The sequence below is a fragment of the Betta splendens genome, chromosome 4 (genome assembly GCF_900634795.4).
Source record: "Betta splendens chromosome 4, fBetSpl5.4, whole genome shotgun sequence".
Lineage (NCBI taxonomy): Eukaryota > Metazoa > Chordata > Actinopteri > Anabantiformes > Osphronemidae > Betta > Betta splendens.
This window is the reverse complement of record NC_040884.2, coordinates 27,555,940-27,573,380: the sequence shown is the minus strand read 5'-3', so window position 1 is coordinate 27,573,380 and position 17,441 is coordinate 27,555,940. Positions and strand designations below refer to the sequence as shown.

At 41.0% G+C, this 17,441-nt stretch overlaps 2 protein-coding genes across 9 annotated transcripts; both read left to right on the top strand.

Moving 5' to 3' along the window:
* The first annotated feature begins 350 nt into the window (after positions 1–350).
* Positions 351–9,659, top strand: exoc1 (exocyst complex component 1). 6 transcript variants are annotated; one of them, XM_029145931.3, is made up of 21 exons: positions 351–504; positions 1,178–1,309; positions 1,402–1,532; positions 1,656–1,815; positions 2,098–2,115; positions 2,845–3,032; positions 4,014–4,241; positions 4,387–4,519; positions 4,616–4,725; positions 5,019–5,087; positions 5,677–5,826; positions 6,315–6,423; positions 7,018–7,062; positions 7,335–7,498; positions 7,608–7,721; positions 7,846–7,925; positions 8,066–8,294; positions 8,420–8,603; positions 8,683–8,882; positions 8,980–9,174; positions 9,263–9,659. In XM_029145931.3, exons 2-21 carry the CDS (start codon positions 1,186–1,188, stop codon positions 9,413–9,415), a joined length of 2,784 nt encoding a protein of 927 aa, XP_029001764.1. In that variant the 5' UTR covers positions 351–504; positions 1,178–1,185; the 3' UTR covers positions 9,416–9,659. The 6 variants fall into 6 exon arrangements, with proteins under 6 accessions (XP_029001764.1, XP_029001766.1, XP_040926142.1 ...); XM_029145933.3 differs by lacking the exon at positions 2,098–2,115; XM_041070208.2 differs by lacking the exon at positions 5,019–5,087.
* A 128-nt stretch (positions 9,660–9,787) lies between these two features.
* cep135 (centrosomal protein 135) lies at positions 9,788–17,424 on the top strand. 3 transcript variants are annotated; one of them, XM_029145921.3, is made up of 26 exons: positions 9,790–10,039; positions 10,331–10,465; positions 10,565–10,755; positions 10,855–11,022; positions 11,121–11,262; positions 11,357–11,441; positions 11,541–11,669; positions 11,756–11,971; positions 12,094–12,159; positions 12,300–12,450; positions 12,533–12,762; positions 12,847–13,002; positions 13,076–13,207; positions 13,659–13,736; positions 13,899–14,050; positions 14,240–14,355; positions 14,480–14,634; positions 14,715–14,770; positions 14,907–15,075; positions 15,179–15,289; positions 15,430–15,615; positions 15,723–15,932; positions 16,068–16,270; positions 16,378–16,482; positions 16,643–16,795; positions 16,968–17,424. In XM_029145921.3, exons 2-26 carry the CDS (start codon positions 10,356–10,358, stop codon positions 17,005–17,007), a joined length of 3,510 nt encoding a protein of 1,169 aa, XP_029001754.1. In that variant the 5' UTR covers positions 9,790–10,039; positions 10,331–10,355; the 3' UTR covers positions 17,008–17,424. The 3 variants fall into 3 exon arrangements, with proteins under 3 accessions (XP_029001753.1, XP_029001755.1, XP_029001754.1); XM_029145920.3 differs by having other exon boundaries at positions 9,788–10,039; positions 12,533–13,002; XM_029145922.3 differs by lacking the exon at positions 16,968–17,424 and having other exon boundaries at positions 9,788–10,039; positions 16,643–16,799.
* Positions 17,425–17,441: the final 17 nt, after the last annotated feature.

The window sequence follows — 17,441 nt, the reverse complement described above, 5'->3', positions numbered from 1 at the left end:
CTGAGCAGAGACTATATTTATTGTGACCGAACAGAATTGTACAGATAAATGTAATGTAGGTTAACAATGCCACCTGGTGTTGTACAAAATCACATTTACAGAACATGTTGACACCTTCTTGAGACTAGAAGTGCGTTTTAAAAAAATGTCAATAGTCTCTTTACAGTCTGGGATACGTACTGATAACATCTTATATTTGGCGAAACACACTTATTTAAGATATAATTCAAGTTAACTGTCAGGACTGTTGGATTTATTATAATCTACTACTACACATTAGAAAAAGTTTAATCACTCAAAAAACAAATGACCATTCGTCAATACTTGTTTTATTTTGGTACAGCAAAGTGTTTGATGTGATGGAGATGTGAAAATCTGAGACTCACCGGCGCACGGTCGCCGCCGTGATGTGACGTTGACAATACGTCACGTGACAGCTGCGCCTGAGAAGCAGGAAGTGAGAGGGCGGCGCTTAGCAAAGGGCTGCTAGGTTGACACAACAAGGTAATATACACTTATCTAGTCTAACTGTAACCAATCCAGACAAAGTGCATTTGATTGTAGGAACTAAACTGGATTGGGTGATCAATTTGCCGATAGAGCCACATTTTTACGTGCTCCTCGCATGAACGTGAATAAGAATAATAACCAGTAGCTACCGTTAGCCTTTTCAAGCTAGCAGCAGATTTAGCAGCCAGTCGCCTAACAGAGACATTTACTTTGACAGTGTGTGTCTGCTTTATTATTCTTGTCTAATCTGAACAACAACTGCAGCTTGTTGTCGGTTGTTCCTGTCATGTGGTTGTAAAGTTTCGTGTCAGGTGATTGTGTCAGGGGTCGAAAGAAAAGGACTGTTTGGTAAATGTATTATTATAACCTATGAAGAACCTTTACAACACGACATGAGAAAAATCATCAAAAGCCCACAAACAGTATAACGACGCTTAATAATTTATTGCGATTTTGACCCTGCTCATCATCAAAAGCACAGACAGACTGGTCTGTGAAAGAGACAGACCGGTCAGACCTGCTGAAATACAGTGGGTGCATTAGTAGCACTTTACATTTTGTGTTTAGGCGACACTGGTTACTTACTATGTAACATAATGCCATCAAAGTTACATCCAACGTTATGTCCCTTATGGTAATTTAGTCCCTGATGTGCTTTCCAAAACAGCATCCACCATGACAGCCATAAAGCATGCTCTCCAGAGGGACATCTTCACACCCAACGATGAGCGTCTCCTCGGCATAGTCAATGTCTGCAAGGCCGGAAAGAAAAAGAAGAACTGCTTCTTGTGTGCAACAGGTAAGTTGCTCATGACCGTCACAAACTGTTTTTATTAAACAAGAATCTCAAATGTAAACAAAATTCTGAAATTTTCTGCATTTTTCTGTCAGTTACCACAGAGAGGCCTGTTCAGGTTAAAGTGGTGAAGGTGAAAAAATCTGACAAAGGGGACTTTTACAAGCGTCAGCAGACCTGGGAACTTCGAGATTTGACTGAAGTCGATGCCAAAGATGCAAGCAAAGTCTGACACTTTGTTTACTTTGTTCTATCTTAATTTTCTTTGAGAATTGTTTTAGTTGTGATGAATACTTTCCCCTCTTTAATGTAGGCTCAATATTCCCATTATTCTGCTTTTGCATTATAGGAAAACCCTGAATTTGACCTTCACTTTGAGAAGGTTTACCGCTGGGTGGCCAGCAGTACGGCTGAAAAAAACTCCTTCATCTCCTGCATTTGGAAGCTCAACCAGCGTTATCTGAGAAAGAAGGTGGAGTTTGTGAATGTCAGTTCTCAGCTGCTTGAAGGTATGAAAACTCTCCATTATAATTTGACTACATGCATCTTTTTATAAATGAATTATAAATATTATAAGGCTTTTCTGTTGCCTCTTTGATGTCCCCCTTGTATATTGGTTTTGTTTGAGGTATTCCAAAACAAAAATGAGGAAGTTTGCTGGATTTTGGTTTATTTTACCTATTAAGAGTAACTTTAAAAATCCCTTCCTTGTATCTTGGTTTGTGGTATGGCTTTCTGTGTTAAATTCTTCTTCTGTTCTCACTTTTCTCTCTTAAACTTTCTCTGGCCAGAACTTCCTAAAGCGGAAGGTTGGTAGGACTTCACTCCCCGACCCCCCTCCTCACTTGTCTCCATTCTTATCTTGTGACCTCAAACCACAACTCCCATTAGAAATGTTCACCTCCTTGAGGCGTCCTCTGTTTCACTGTATTGTCACCTAATAATGATGGGCATGATTTTTTTCCCTAATCATCAAAAACACATGTAGGTCATGTTATTGGTTCACCTTTAGCATTTTTATGCCATTCCACCTTAATTCATAGTACTATTTACTGGCATGTGTTCATCAATTAATTGCCAACTTATATTTATTTGACTCAGACCCATTGAGTTTACTGCTTAAGAGCAGTGGACACAATGCAAGTTTAGTTTACAATTTTATCAGTATAACACCCATTTCAAACCTGCTTTGTAATTAACTTTTTTTACTACGTCAGTTTGATGGAGGTTTGTATGTTTATTAATTTACATAAATTGCTATTACAATTATTAAAGATTCACATTTATGCAGTATTTTGTTGTTGTACGTACATGCTTTGCAAGATTTAATGAATTATTTGACGCCTTATTGAAAACATAATTACTGCAAATTATTTTATGACAGAAAATAAAAACCAGTAATCTTTATTCAAATCAGTTTAAAAAATCATTTCGAATGTATTTATGTTTTCAGTCCCTCCAAATCTGTATGAAACATGATTTACAGTAATACGCCTGACTTTGCCTTGAACACTTTCTGTATCTTTTCTGTGTATTAGAGTCTGTACCAAGCGGTGAGATCCAGAGTGTGGCTGGCGGTGATGAGGATGCTCTTGATGAATACCAAGAGTTGAGCACCCGTGAGGAACAGGACATTGAAAGCATGATGGGGATGTGCGAGGACGCTATCTCTAATGCTGAGGCTTTTGCAGAGGCGCTCTCCAAGGAGCTGCAGGTTTTAGATGGGGTAAGTGAAGCAGCTGCTCCTTGCTGCTGAGGGAAGGGGCCAAGGAAGGACTCCACACAATGGTTATAATGAAAAACGTCAGATTTAAGTCTAAAAAAGTGATGGTGAAAATAATAACAATACATATAACACAATAACAAGAATTTAAGATTATATATTATTTGTGGAGTGGTGCGGGCGCAACCACTTACACACAACCACTTACTGCTTAAACAGCAGTAAGACTAAGGAGATGGTGATTGACTGCCAGAGGAGAACAACACATCACACACGGGAGAACATCCAGGGCTCAGACATAGAGACTGTGGACAGTTTTAAATACCTGCGTGTTCACCTCAGCCCTAAGCTGGACTGGACTAATAACACTGACGCTCTGTACAAGAAGGGACAAAGTTGCCTCCACCTGCTGAGACTGAGGTCCTTTGGAGTGTGCAGGCCCATGTTGAGGACGTTCCATAACTCTGTGGTAGCCTCTGTTATTCACTATGCAGGAAAAGACAAAACAAGCTGGTGAGGAATGCCAGCTCTGTCCTGGGATGTTCCCATGTTGGTGTCCTCTCACCCACTGCACAAGACTGTGGGAGCTCTGAGCAGCTCCTTCAGACTGATCCCCCCACAGTGTAGGAAGGAGCGGTACTGCAGGTCCTTCATTCCCACTGCTGGTAGACTGTACAATATAGAGGCCTGACAGGCTCAAATCTGCACTGTTGTTTGGCCACTTCATCTTGGACACTATTTCTAAATTTTTAACATGTACATAATGTTTTTTTTGTTTTTTTATTGTTATTATTACTATTACTACTATTATTTTTTATGCTCCCTTTTCTTGCAATTCTGCACAATTGTTTTCCTATGGCCGTTCCAACAATTGAATTTCCCCGTTGTGTGATCAATAAAGTTCATCTAGCTATCTATCTATTAGCCGACATAAACACAGTAGAATAGTAATAGTTTGTTTTTTGTTTTTGTTTTTCTTTTAAGGCCAACATCCAGTCAATCATGGCATCGGAGAAGCAGGTCAATATCTTGATGCAGCTTCTGGATGAGGCTCTGAATGAGGTGGACACCATCGAGGGAAAGCTGAGCAGTTACGAGGAGATGCTTCAGAGTGTCAAAGAGCAGATGGACCAGATCTCACAGAGCAACCGCCTAATTCAGATCAGCAACACCAACAATGGGAAACTGCTGGATGAGATCCAGTTCTTAGTGGTTAGGAGCATATTTGATTGTTTCTTACTGTGCTTTACTTGATCTGTGCCGCAGTGTGGTTATATGCTAGTTTTTAATGGATGAATTCGAATTCTGTTGATTTCAGACCTTTTCTGATGAGAGTAATGTTTCTCTCTTCCTGTAGAACTACATGGACCTATCAAAAGGACATATCAGAGCCTTACAGGAGGGAGACCTTACCTCACCTAAAGGTATTGAAGCCTGCATCAATGCCTCTGAAGCTCTTCTGCAGTGCATGAATGTGGCCCTCCGACCAGGTTGGTGCGATCAAGATACTTTCCCATTAACCTAACGCAACGTGGGTTGCTGTGATTAAAGAACATATTTAAGGTGCTGTCACACTCCTCATGCAGGCCACGACAAGCTGATGGCTGTGAAACAGCAGCAACTCCTTTTTGCTGAGCTCAGAGACACCTTCGCTCGTCGCCTCACCAATCACCTCAACAACGTTTTTGTTCACCAGGTAACTGCAGTTGTGTGTTATACTGAAGCCTAGCACAGAGGTTATAAGGAACTTGAATAAACATTTGGTGACATGTAAGGGCCATAAGGGAGCATTGTGGCTGTCCCTGGTGGGATAGAGTCTGTCCTGTTCTTTTCCAGGTTGCCCCCACCCCCCTCCCTCTTCGTGGACTTCCTGTTTAGCTGGCACTGTTCTGGGGCTTCCTTGTGTTTTTTTCCTTCCAGTTGTCTCCCACCTTATTCTTGTTTCCCTCTGTTGCTCTCACCCTCCTCTGCTCTCTGTCTCTGTGTCAGTTCAACCACTTCAGTCACTTCAAAATGACCATCCCTCAGTTCTATAGGTCCTCCTGTCTGTCACTTCCAGTGAGTACCCTCACAGCAACCACCATGTGGACCCTCCTTGCTAATGTTTGGCCTGGCATACCTCACTCCAATTTGTCATTAATTAAACCTAAAGCCTTCCATAGAATATCATTCTTTGCATGTCATAAATTACTAAATACCTAACATTTCTCATCTGATCTCAAAGTTACAGAGAGATCACCTGTCTCCTTCTTCACTAATTTTCTGCACTTGAAAAAGTGCTTGTTATGTTTTGGGTGATAACATGGCTTTGTTGCAAAAGATAGCATTAAACTCCTGCGCCTGTTTGCTCTGCGTGCATGTCCTGTTTTGGAAGCAGTAGAGAGGCCGAATAAGCTGAGGGGAAGTGAGGAGAACATCACATCAGTTTGGCAATGAGGGTTGTGCTTTTCATTAGGATTGTCTGTAAGATAAGCTGAAGAAGTGTTTGTGGAGTTTGTTGTCTGGTCCCATTTTAATGTGAGGTACAGTATATATGTCTTGTACCAGAATAAAATATGAGTGACATGTGTGGAAAGAGTTTGAGCACAGACTTTTATATTGTTTGATGAAACATGCTGATAATGATGTCTATTAACTCTTTCACCAGGGCCATGACCAGAGCTCCACCTTGTCCCAGCACACAGCAGAGCTGACCTTGCCCAAGCACAACCCCCTCCACAGGGACCTGCTACGCTACGCTAAACTCATGGAGTGGTTAAAGAACACCCAGAGGGAAAAGTATGAAGGGCTTTCAAGGGTCAGTGCTTTAATGTGAAAAAACGGTCAACGAATGAGGATTAGTGGTGCACTTTGTGAAAAGTGTTCGTTGTTAGAGGGGTAACAGCGTGCTGACACTTGCTGAGCAGCTGCTTTGCTTTATGTACATTAAAATAGTTAAGCATTTATCTTCTGAACCGACAGAAAGATACGTTACTGTCACATTAGCAACTGCTGAAGGTTCACTAAAACTGTCTCTGCTGTTCTAGACTTTCAGTAGCTCTAAAGAGTTCTATGACGACATGCCTGATTTATTTACTAAAGAAAGAAAGAAAGAAATATGCTAAGATACAACAACAGAAGAAGATATTCAAGTCTGGAATCATGCATATTAATAGTCCAGAAAATATATCTTCATCTAATTAAATGGAAAGTTTATTTATCTTTGTCTAATTATTCATTTTCCATATGCATTTATAATGTCGTATTTTGCATTTGAACAAATCTTTCACCTTTTCCCTTTTCCAGACCTATGTTGACTACATGAGTAGACTATATGAACGAGAAATCAAAGAGTTCTTTGAGGTTGCCAAGATAAAGATGGCAGGTACAAGCAAGGAAGCGAAAAGCAAGTTTGGTAAGAAACCTGTTAGTGTTGATACAGAGCATGTTTGCCTCCTGCAATTCTTGTGGAGCTTAGAATATCTGTGTGTTTCCTTTCTCTCTCTTTCTGCAATTTAATATAAATTCCACTGCCTCTGATGATTTTCTAGTTTTTTTTTATTGTGCTATTAAGCATAAATTAATATAATATTCATGTATAAGTACCAAATCAGTTGTCTTATTACTTTGTACCTGTTTCAGAATAATGGTTTTTTTCTATAAGTAGGTTTCCACCATGTAGTTGTGCTTAAAAAAATAACATCTTGTTTAAGCTATTTGTCTCATTTCATATTCAAATCTCAGCTTTATAAATGTTTCGAATCTGATTATTTCTGTTGTTGGAAAACCCAGCTGTAGGTATGCCCTAATGTAATGACAGCTTCCTTCTAGAAAGCAAAAAAAAATGTTTTCTCAAAGTTTGTCTAAAGCTGTAATCAAACCACTGCAGTGCACATCAGCATATATGTAACTTTGTACATCTAACATCAAGCCCTCCCCTCTGTCATGCTGCATGGTTTAAGCCTAACCTGTCTCTGTCTTTGATGCCTGCCTTTCTAACTGGCTGCAGCCACGCTTCCGCGGAAAGAGAGTGCACTCAAACAAGAAACAGAGAGTAAGTATGACATCCAGCTAGAGCTACTCCACTGTCATTTACCCAATCTGCTTTGTACCACTGTGTCGTACATAACAGCACTAAGGATCATTTGCTCAAACGCCTTTATTGTCTCCGTATATGCCACCAGCCCCACAAACCTGTACTTTTCATTTACTATATATGGATGGTTGTGTCCTCACAACGCTGTATGGTCACAGATTCTGATTATATGGAAAAGAAGGTTACCTCTCACTACAAAAAGCTGAATATGGCTGTATTTACTGTCTTAGGCCTTCACGGCAGCTCTGGGAAACTGACAGGCTCCACCTCAAGCCTCAACAAGCTCACAGTGCAGGGCTCCAACAGCAGGCGTTCTCAGTCCTCCTCACTGTTGGACATGGGAAACATGTCGGCCTCTGACCTGGATGTGGCAGATAGGACAAAGTTTGACAAGGTGAAACTTTCCAGACTCCCAGCAAATTGCTAGATATTGAAAATAAAACTCTGTCTACACATGTTACTCTGCATTGAAATTGTGTTTTTTTGTGTGTTTGGTTTTGCAGATATTTGAGCAGGTCCTCAGTGAGCTGGAGCCTCTGTGTCTTGCAGAACAAGATTTCATCAGCAAGTTCTTTAAGCTGCAGCAACACCCCACAGTTATACCACCTCTTGCTCAAGTATGTGACTCCAACCTGGAAATGGCTTAGAATAAGTTACAATTATACCATTAAAAATGTTTTTAACTAAAGTTCAAAAAGGCAAAAAGGTTCCTATAGATTTGTCAAGTTTTTGTCCTTTCAGCCTGAAACAGAGGAATTAGATGGAAGTGTGCCATCGAGAATGCCTTCTCAGGCTGAACAAAGACATTCCTTGTCATCAGAGTGAGTTGCTGCAAATCACATTTCTGCTGAATATATCACTCATATTCGGAGCCAGAAATATTTGTGGATATTTAGCTGTATATATTGCTACTGATCATCTTGAGCATCCTGCTTTTTTTAACTTTCTTTCTGCAACCCAGGAAGGACATGGTGCGGCTCATGATGAATAAAATCTTCCAGTGCATTGAGACAGAGCTCAACAGTCTCATTGCTCTGGGTGACAAGATTGACAGCTTCAACTCTCTCTACATGCTGGTGAAGATGAGTCACCATGTGTGGACAGCTGAGAACGTTGACCCGGCCTCTTACCTCAGCACTACTTTGGGAAATGTGCTGGTCACTGTCAAGAGGAACTTTGACAAATGCATTGTGAGTGAAGTTGGCATTATGAGTAACATCTTTCTGTTCCTATTTGTCTGTCGTCAGAACTATACTTAGTGCACTGTTAAGCAGTCAAGAGTTTTTTTATGTAGTAATCTTGTGTTTTCTTGCAGTCTGGCCAAATTAAACAAATGGAGGAGGTGAAGATTTCCAAGAAAAGCAAAGTTGGCATCTTGTCTTTTGTTACTGGATTCGAGGAGTTTGCGGAGTTGGCTGAAACAATCTTCCGTAGTGCCGAACGCCGAGGAGACTTAGATAAAGCTTATGTCAAACTCATCAGGGCTGTTTTTATAAATGGTGAGAACACTGGGCATCTAACGCCAACTACTACTAATTGGTCTGAAAACCCAGTGCTGAATATTAATTGTCTTTCCAGTGGAGAAAGTGGCAAACGAAAGCCAGAAAACACCACGGGATGTTGTAATGATGGAGAATTTTCACCACATCTTCTCTACACTGTCACGTCTGAAGATCTCCTGCCTGGATGCAGAGAGACGAGAGGCCAAGCACAAGTACACGGATCATCTGCAGTCCTATGTAATCAACTCTCTGGGTCAGCCTCTAGAAAAACTGAATGTGAGTTGTATTATTGGTTTTCTTTAGTAACCTTTATTGTGACTGGTGTATTTCGATGCATCATAGGTAAACTATTGTTCATGTTGTTTGCTTGTAGCATTTCTTCGAAGGCGTCGAGGCGCGTGTGGCCCAGGGTGTGCGTGAGGATGAGGTGAGCTATCAGCTGGCCTTCAACAAACAAGAGCTACGCAAGGTCATCAAGGAGTATCCTGGCAAAGAGGTGAAGAAGGGACTCGACAACCTTTACAAGAAGGTTGATAAACACCTGTGTGAGGAGGAAAGTCTGCTGCAGGTGAGAATGTGTGGTGTTGGATGCTGGGTGAGACAGGTGTCTGTCAAGCCTCATCTAATCTGCCGTACGTCCTGATTTGCTCCACTAGGTGGTGTGGCACTCCATGCAAGACGAGTTTATCCGTCAGTACAAGCACTTTGAAGGGTTGATTGGCAGGTGCTACCCTGGATCTGGAATCACCATGGAGTTCACCATCCAAGACATGTTGGAGTATTTCTCCAGCATTGCTCAGTCCCACTAATTTACCTGTGATTATGACTAGCAGTTCACTACTTCCTCACATACACTAGCTGCTTGCGAATTACCCTGCCTTTCTGCTTTGGTCAAACATTTCCTCTATATGTGTGTTCGATGAAAAGGACGTGTACGTTGCACAGCGGATGAAGATATCTGCTACTACTCAGCTCTAAAATCATTGTATTGTTATATATTTGTTATTACTTTATGCCATATGTATATAAATAAATTCCCCTCCGTTCAGTTAACGTTCTGTGTGATATTTGGACTTACTTTACGTTTTTAACTTCATGGTTGCCATATCTCCGCCCCTCCGCATCTGAGCGGACCACGCCGGTATGCAAAAGACGCTTCTTTGGATGTTCGGAGACTCACTTCCATGGTGACGAATCCCAAATCGGTGATAATCGGCGCTCTTTTCAAACCGCTTTACCGCGAAAACATGTTAAGTTAAGCATTGTTGGTCAATTCATTTACAGAGGTCATACGGCAACGCTATAATGAAAGCAGTGCAGTATTATTGGTGAAAGCGATACATTGACTGGTACAATGGCGATGCCGAATTAGCTAAGTTGACGTTGGTTAAGCTAACGCTAGCTGCCAACACGGCGACGTCTGTCCACACAAGGTAGGCTCGAAAGTTCTTGATTTAATAATAGCCAGCTGGTTAAACTGTAGTAAAACGGCGTTGGTTACTGAACTGTTGGAGGGCTGTTCACTTTAAGCCTTGTGATGTTTGTTAGCAAACACTAACCAAACAGAAAGGCTAACATTAATGCTGCTCGGCGTAAAGCGGCCACATTCTGCAGTATTAAACACATCTACTTAGTAGCTAGCGTTAGCCATTCCGTGGCGTTCTGAACGCGAATGGATTTATCCACACTGCCCAACGAACACTGCTGTGCCGTTTGAGCTACAGTTCCGCCAGGACCGCACCTTGAGCCATGAGCACTGCCGAGAGAAAGTTCGTCAATCTCAGGAAACGCCTCGATCAGCTCGGCTACCGACAGCCACTGGGAATCGAGTCACTGCCACTGGTTGAGAAACTTTTCAGGTAAAACCAATCTATGCATTTGTTTTTGTTGTTTTCCAATCGGCCCGTCACCGGTGATCAGATGTTGTTCAGCGGTGCCTTCTGCTGTTTTTCTTACAGTGATCTAGTCCACACAACTGAAAGCTTGCGCAATGCCAAACTTTCAGCAGGCAAGACCGAGAAAGAAAACAAGAACCTTGACGCATTTCTGGAGCCGTATAAAACGGAAAATGGTCGATTGGTCAGGGAAAACAATGATCTGCACCTAGAGTTACTCAAACTGAAGGAGGAGAAGGATCGTGTGACTAGAGGTAAACTAACCAACCAGTCAATTCAACACATTTTCCTATAGTCTTTCCTGACAAAGGTTAAACAGTGGTTTAACCACTTTACATCTTGTGTCCTTACAGAGCTTAAGAACCATATCAGAAAACTTGACCATGAGACATGCGACCTAAAGTTTTTAAATAATCAGTATGTGCACAAGGTGCGCTGCTTGGAGAAGGACAGCAAAGCTAAAGCTGAACGCATTCAACAGTTGCAGGAGAAGAACATGCAAGCTGTGGTACAGACTCCAGGTAAAGCGATATTTGACTTTGATAGTAAAGATAAACTCCTGCTTCATTAAAATGAGATCAGTTATAATACCACTTTTTCCTGGTGTGTTTGGGCCCAGGTGGAAAGAAGCGCAGCATACCCTTCAGACGTCAGCGAATGCAGATTGACGAGCTCCTGCCTCCACCTTTTACGTCGCGTTATCCTGTGTTGCAGCCTGATGATCCATATGTTGCTGACCTGATACAGCTGGCTGATGGAAGGTTTGCTTTTTTTGCACCTGAACTGTTATGGAGAGCAGTGCTGGTTAACTTTACTGCTATGATACCAAGCATCTTAACCAAATTTCTTTCACAGAATACATGAACTGCAAGAAGACATCATAAAAGTTAAATTAGAGCTGGAGAATGCTCAAGAATGTATAAAACATTCAAATACTCAGGTAAGAAGCAAAACACCTCACGGAATAAACAGTCATGGCATGATGAAGGGCCCTGTGAAGATAATATGTTGTTTTGTTTTTTTGACTGACTTGTGTTAGGTGGAGGAGAGGGACAAAGAGATTGAGCGTCTGAATCGGGCACTTCATGGAGGACGACCCCATGATGTGATTTCCCTTGAGGCTCAAAACGTCAGCAATGAAAAACTGATTTCCCATCTTAATCTTCAGGCAAGCATCGGTTGATATGTAAACACATTTATGTTTCTCTGCCAAACAAATGTATTGAGAATGTCAACGGTTGCTATGGGTTACAGATCGAGTATCTGCAGGAGACCAACCGAACTCTAGAGCAGACAGTCCAGGGACTTCAGCAGAAGAAGAGGGATGCCTCCAGTGAAGTAGCCAATCTCTCTTTAAAGAATCTGGAGCTGTGTGAGGAGCTGACGCACATAGATGACCTTGCAAAGAAGCTAGAGATGGACAAAGAGCGAGTGTTGGAAACTGCTGACATGGAACTCCAAGAAAATAAAGTAAGAATCCTAAAGGCACAAAACCCTGCATATGTCTTATCAACAGCACACTCTTTCAGGAAACATAGTAAATCAGTACATTTAGAAACAAAATACATTACTGATGTTTTGTTTTTAAACAGAATGAAATTCAAAGGCAACAGAAAGTCATTGAAGGCTTGGAGGATATCATCACAAAAATCAGGAGGGTGTGCGCACTATTCATTATACAATTAAATACTCTACTTTATAGGTTTGATATTCCTCAGTTAACATAAGTGACTTATCGTTGCCAAAAAAATGTCTTGTGTTGTAATTTTACACAAGCTAAAAGCATCTGTTAATTCAGGAGCAGACTGAAGGTGACTTTGAGAAAGACCGTCTCAGAGATCAGCTGGTGGAGCTCAAAGACCAGAACGAGAAAATGGAAGGCCTAGTAAATTTCCTAGAAGAGGAGAAAATCAGGCTACAAGACAAAATTGAAAAAATGATGGCTGCCGGTAAGCAACAGTTTGACATACCATAACACCATAGCTGAACTTTGTATTGCTGACATTAATACATAACTTGTCTGTGTTTCAGACAAACAACTAGTGTTGGAGTTGGAGGCCCTGCGGACTAAACATGGTGTTTGTGGGAGGGAACGCTCCCCATCTCGTCTGGATGCTTTTGTAAAGAGTCTAGAAGAGGAGAGAGATTACTATCGCCAGGAAGCTGAACGTTACAAAAGAACCAGAAGAGGTGGTGTTTTGGACTTAAGCCCCAGTTTGAGTCCAAGCAAGAGCAGGAGCCCTAAGTCTAAAGCCAATCATGTAAGAAACTATATTAAATTATATTTCCTAGATTATGTTTATGAAAAAATATGCAAAAGGTTTACAATATTATGGCTTATTCAGGGAGGTCTTGCAGAGGAAGAACTGCTGCGCTTACTAAAGGAAAGAGATGAGATGCAAGCTGCTTTTGTGGAGTTTGAAAAGCACATGGATGAAGTTCAAACCAATGCAAAGGCACTTGGTGAAGAAAGAGACCATTACAAAGCGCTGTTTAGAAAGGTGAGCTTTAAAAACATGTGTATAATCACACATGTACTTGAAAATGCTTATTCTATAATTGCTGTGTATTCAGGCACAAGGTGACGTGGCGCATGGCACAGACCAGTCAGCTGATGTCATAAAACTGCAGGAGGAGATAAAACAGGCAGAAATTAAAATGCAGCAATTATCCATTGAGAGAGACACGCTAACTGAGAGATTAAAGGTTAGTTTCAGAATGTGCATAATTTTATTGCAACATGTAGAAAGTTAATGAGACTATTTTTTTACCAGAAAAGTACATTTCTCCCACATGTACATGCATTTATGTTGGTCATTGTTTTCTAATTTTTCAGTAATTAAATTCCTGTGTGTAATCAGTAAATGTATTGGTCAGTACAATTGTTAGTAGCAACTAGAACTGCCTCATCGCCAGGTTTAAGTTACTTCCCTAAGCAAAAGTTCACTGGTTTGAACATTTCAACAAATATAAACGTTTTAACTAAATTCATTTGGTTGGTAATGTGACTAGTTTAGTATTTTCTCACATTTTTAGACTTGAGGTTCAAATCATTAAAAAAAAATAATAAAAGATTCATGGTCTGAACTTACCTTGTTCAAAACTGCAATGTCATATTATTTATCTGTTTACTAATTGGAACCAAAACACTTTGCAGGTTACCGAGACCTCAGCTCTCATAGACCGAGAGGGAGCGCAGCAGAAGGTTCTTGATCTGGAGAAGGCAGTTAGGAGTGTAAGTCTGTTTCTGGAACTCTTGAAACGTATATTAACCAGAACCTGTTTGCAAATCCAGGCAAATAATTACTTTGTACTGATTACTTGTGTATTTTGATCTTCAGTAGTTTTTGTGGCTGGATAGTTTGGCCTGGTGTGATTTGTTGCATTTGTTTTGTAGCTGGAGAAGGAGAGACTTGACCTTCGGTCACAGGTTAGTCTGCTGAAGGAGAGCAAGGAGGCTGTGGAAGTAGAACTAAAGGTTCGATCTGCTACTGAAGCCCAAATAGCAGAGGAGGTGGCACAGCAGCGAGTAGAGTCGAACGCTCTGAGGTCTGTGTTGAACCAAAAAGTTCAAAACAATTAAAATATTCTAAAAACAATATTGCTCAAAATTGTGGGTTCATATTTGACCGAGACTGCACTAAAATACTGTCTGTGGTGTACAGATTTGCTTCTAACTGCTTGTTTCTGTTCTAATGGAGACTGGAGACTGATTAACTTCTGCCTTTCTGTTTATAGGTTGCTTCAGGAGCAGATGGAGCAGTCATTGTCTGACATACAACACAGACTGTCTGTGAAGATGAATGAGCTGTGTGCTGCCCATGAACAGATTGAGAAACTGGAGGAGAAAATAGGTGAATATTTATCAGTTTTCTGAATAGATGTTTGGTGTGACGTGCTGCTGCTTCTTCTTTTTCTTTTTTCCTTTTTTTTTCTGAGTTCTTGAGGCGTTGACTTGATTCTATTTTTTTCTGTCAGGGGAGCTGAGTCAGCGTAACTCAAAGCACAAGGAGGAAATGGCTGTTCTTCAGAAGTCAATCTCTGCCCTGGACAGGGAGAAAGATGGTCTGCTGGATGAGGTGGACCAAAAGACGGAAAAGCTGGTTGTTCTCCAGGCAGAGCTCTCAAATAAAGTACGATTTTCAAACTTAAGTTTGCATTGCTAAGTTTAAAGTCCTGCCAAAAAAGTGTTGAAATTTTATTCCTACCACAGGAAAAGACCCTTGAAGATGTAAGACTGACAGTCACAAACATGGACAAGTCATTAGGGTGAGTGCCTTGTTAGAGGGTTCATATTACAACAAATAAATGACAAATATTTTAAACATTAAATTTCGGAGCAACATTTCTTTTAATAAACTGTCATTATTGTTCTTGTGGAGATGATAATGCCTGGTCCTTGCAGTCAGCTCCAAGGGGCATTAAACAGCCGTGAGAGGGAGATAACCAGCCTGCGCAGACAGCTGGATGCTGCTCAGGACGAGCTGACTGGACTCAGGAAAGACAAAGAAATCACGATCAGAGAGAACAGGAGGCTGCAAGACGACTTGGTCACAATGACCAGAGAGAACCAGGTATTTTTGCTTTTCCTCCACCTTCATAATTTTTAAAGGCTACTATATAAATGCTTTGACAAACAAAATAAACCTATATAATATATATATATATATTTTTCAGGCTGTACATATGGAGATGGAAGATGTTTTGCATAACAAGGATGAGCTGAAGTTGAGAGTCCACGCTTACATTTCTGAAGTGTCTAGGATCGAGAAAATGATGGCTGCAAAGGTGCGAAACCGCTGTGTCCTCTATTCTCATTGTTCAAGTCTCTAGATGGTAGATATATTCTTTGGGAAGCTTTGACCATAACCTCTTTTTTTTACGATCTTTTGTCATAAACAAACACCCTTTGTCATTTGGACCCACAGGAGCAGGAGAACAGGGACCTGCTGGAGAGGTTCAGAATGGCTCACTCTGAGATGGAGGAACGGGATCAAAAGTTGCAGAAAGCCGAGGGCCTCAATAACTCCATCCGTCTGGAGCTTCTCTCATCAGACACAGAACGCAGACACCTCCGCGATACAGTCAGTCAACAGGAGAGAGAAATACAGCAGGTTAGTACACACAGCTGATACCTTCACATTATAGACGTATATTAACAGCAGCTGTAATGAACTGCTGAGCTCATACACAGATTACTATAAATCTGATGTTTTTCAAGCACTTGCAGGCTCTGCAGGCTTATGATGGTCAAGTATCATCGCTGGTGCGTGGGACGTCTCGACTGGAGGAGGAGCTGCACAAAGCACAGCAGGAGAAGGCTAATCTTGTGTCTGATCTGGCTTCGGTTCGGGAGCTCTGTGTCAAGCTGGACTCTGGAAAGGAACTAGCTGCACGGCAGCTCACCTCCAAGAGTATGGACCTTGAGAGGGTGAGGTCTGCTGCAAGAGGTCTCTTGCTTTCTTTTCTTTTCTTTTTTTGACTGACTTGTTGCATTCCATTGCACAAGCCGTTATCTGTCATTGGATAGTTATTCTTGTTGTAAACACATGCATATTTTTTTAAGGTCACAGGGGAACTGGAGGATGTTCGCTGTGAGATGGAGCTACTTAAAAAGCAGCTGGCCAGCGAGAGACTGACTGTTCGTAACCTTGAGACGCTTCTCTCCACCAATCGCCACAAGGAGTTCCAAACTCAGCTGACAGCCAGCGAAAGGGAGTCAGAGTTAAAGATTCTACGTGACCGACTCGCCCTGGCTGACAGCAAAACGTAAACACGTCCAGTTCATTAACTGATTAGACTGCATCGAAATAAAATATCATTTTCATTAACTTGATTAACTAAAAAACGAATGTCATTTTTGTGTAATAACTCAGTGCAGAGCATTCCAAAGAGGTGTCCCAACTTCGCAGTAGAGTGTCTCAGCTGCAGACAGAGATGGACGTCCTCAAAAGACAGTTGACCAGTGAGCGCTTTGAACGGTGAGTTCCACAGCTTTCACCTTGTCAAACTATAGCTCCAGGACAGAAATTCATTGGAACCAGTGTCTCAAATTTGGTATTTTTAGTTTTATGATAATGGTTTATTGAATATTATGTATATCATTTTTGTAGTAGATTTTTTTTTCTTCTGTATCCTCAGTGAAAGAGCAGTTCAGGAGATGCGCAGACAGGGTTTGTCCTTCTCATCCCTTCATAGTTCACCTCCCCTCAGTGTCTCCACTAGTCCCCATCAACTCTCCCCAGAACGCTCCATCCTCCGAAGTCTTGACCGCTCTGACAAGACAGCAGACAAGTAAGACTTATATAGAAACTAGGCTATTTGAGCCTATATTTGGCTTAATTTAATGGTCTCTAGATTTAATTTAGCTCTTTGTTTATAATAAACAATGGTAGCATTCACTTTAGATAGAAAATCAAAACCAATGTGCCATAACATTTACCACTTACTATATTTGTCTTTGCAGAAGTGTGAGCTTTAAGGATTTATCGCAGACAAGCAAATGAAGGAGCTGATGAGTCAGTCAGAAACCACTCGCAGACTGTGCTTGAAGCTGTATGTATGGGTTTGACTTATGAAGGCCTCAACAATCCTTATCATTATTTGACTGTAGGACCATGGTGCCATTTTATTTTGCCAGCCAACCGAAGGCACATGAAATTAAATTATTTCTGGGTCTTTAGTAAAGCTAATCACAGCTCTGACATCTGTAATGTATTTTTACTCTGGTATTCTCCCATTGACTTTATGCTCAGAAGTCAATATGAAGCGAATACGCACTCCTGCTGCTCAAAAATAATTGGATGGTGGTAAAACTTCATGTGGCAAATATTCATTCATATGCCACATGCTTTGTATTTGTGTTTTTAACTGTTTAAATTATTAAATTATTCACAAAATTAAAAAATATATTTTTAAAATGGTGTTACAGAAATTGCAG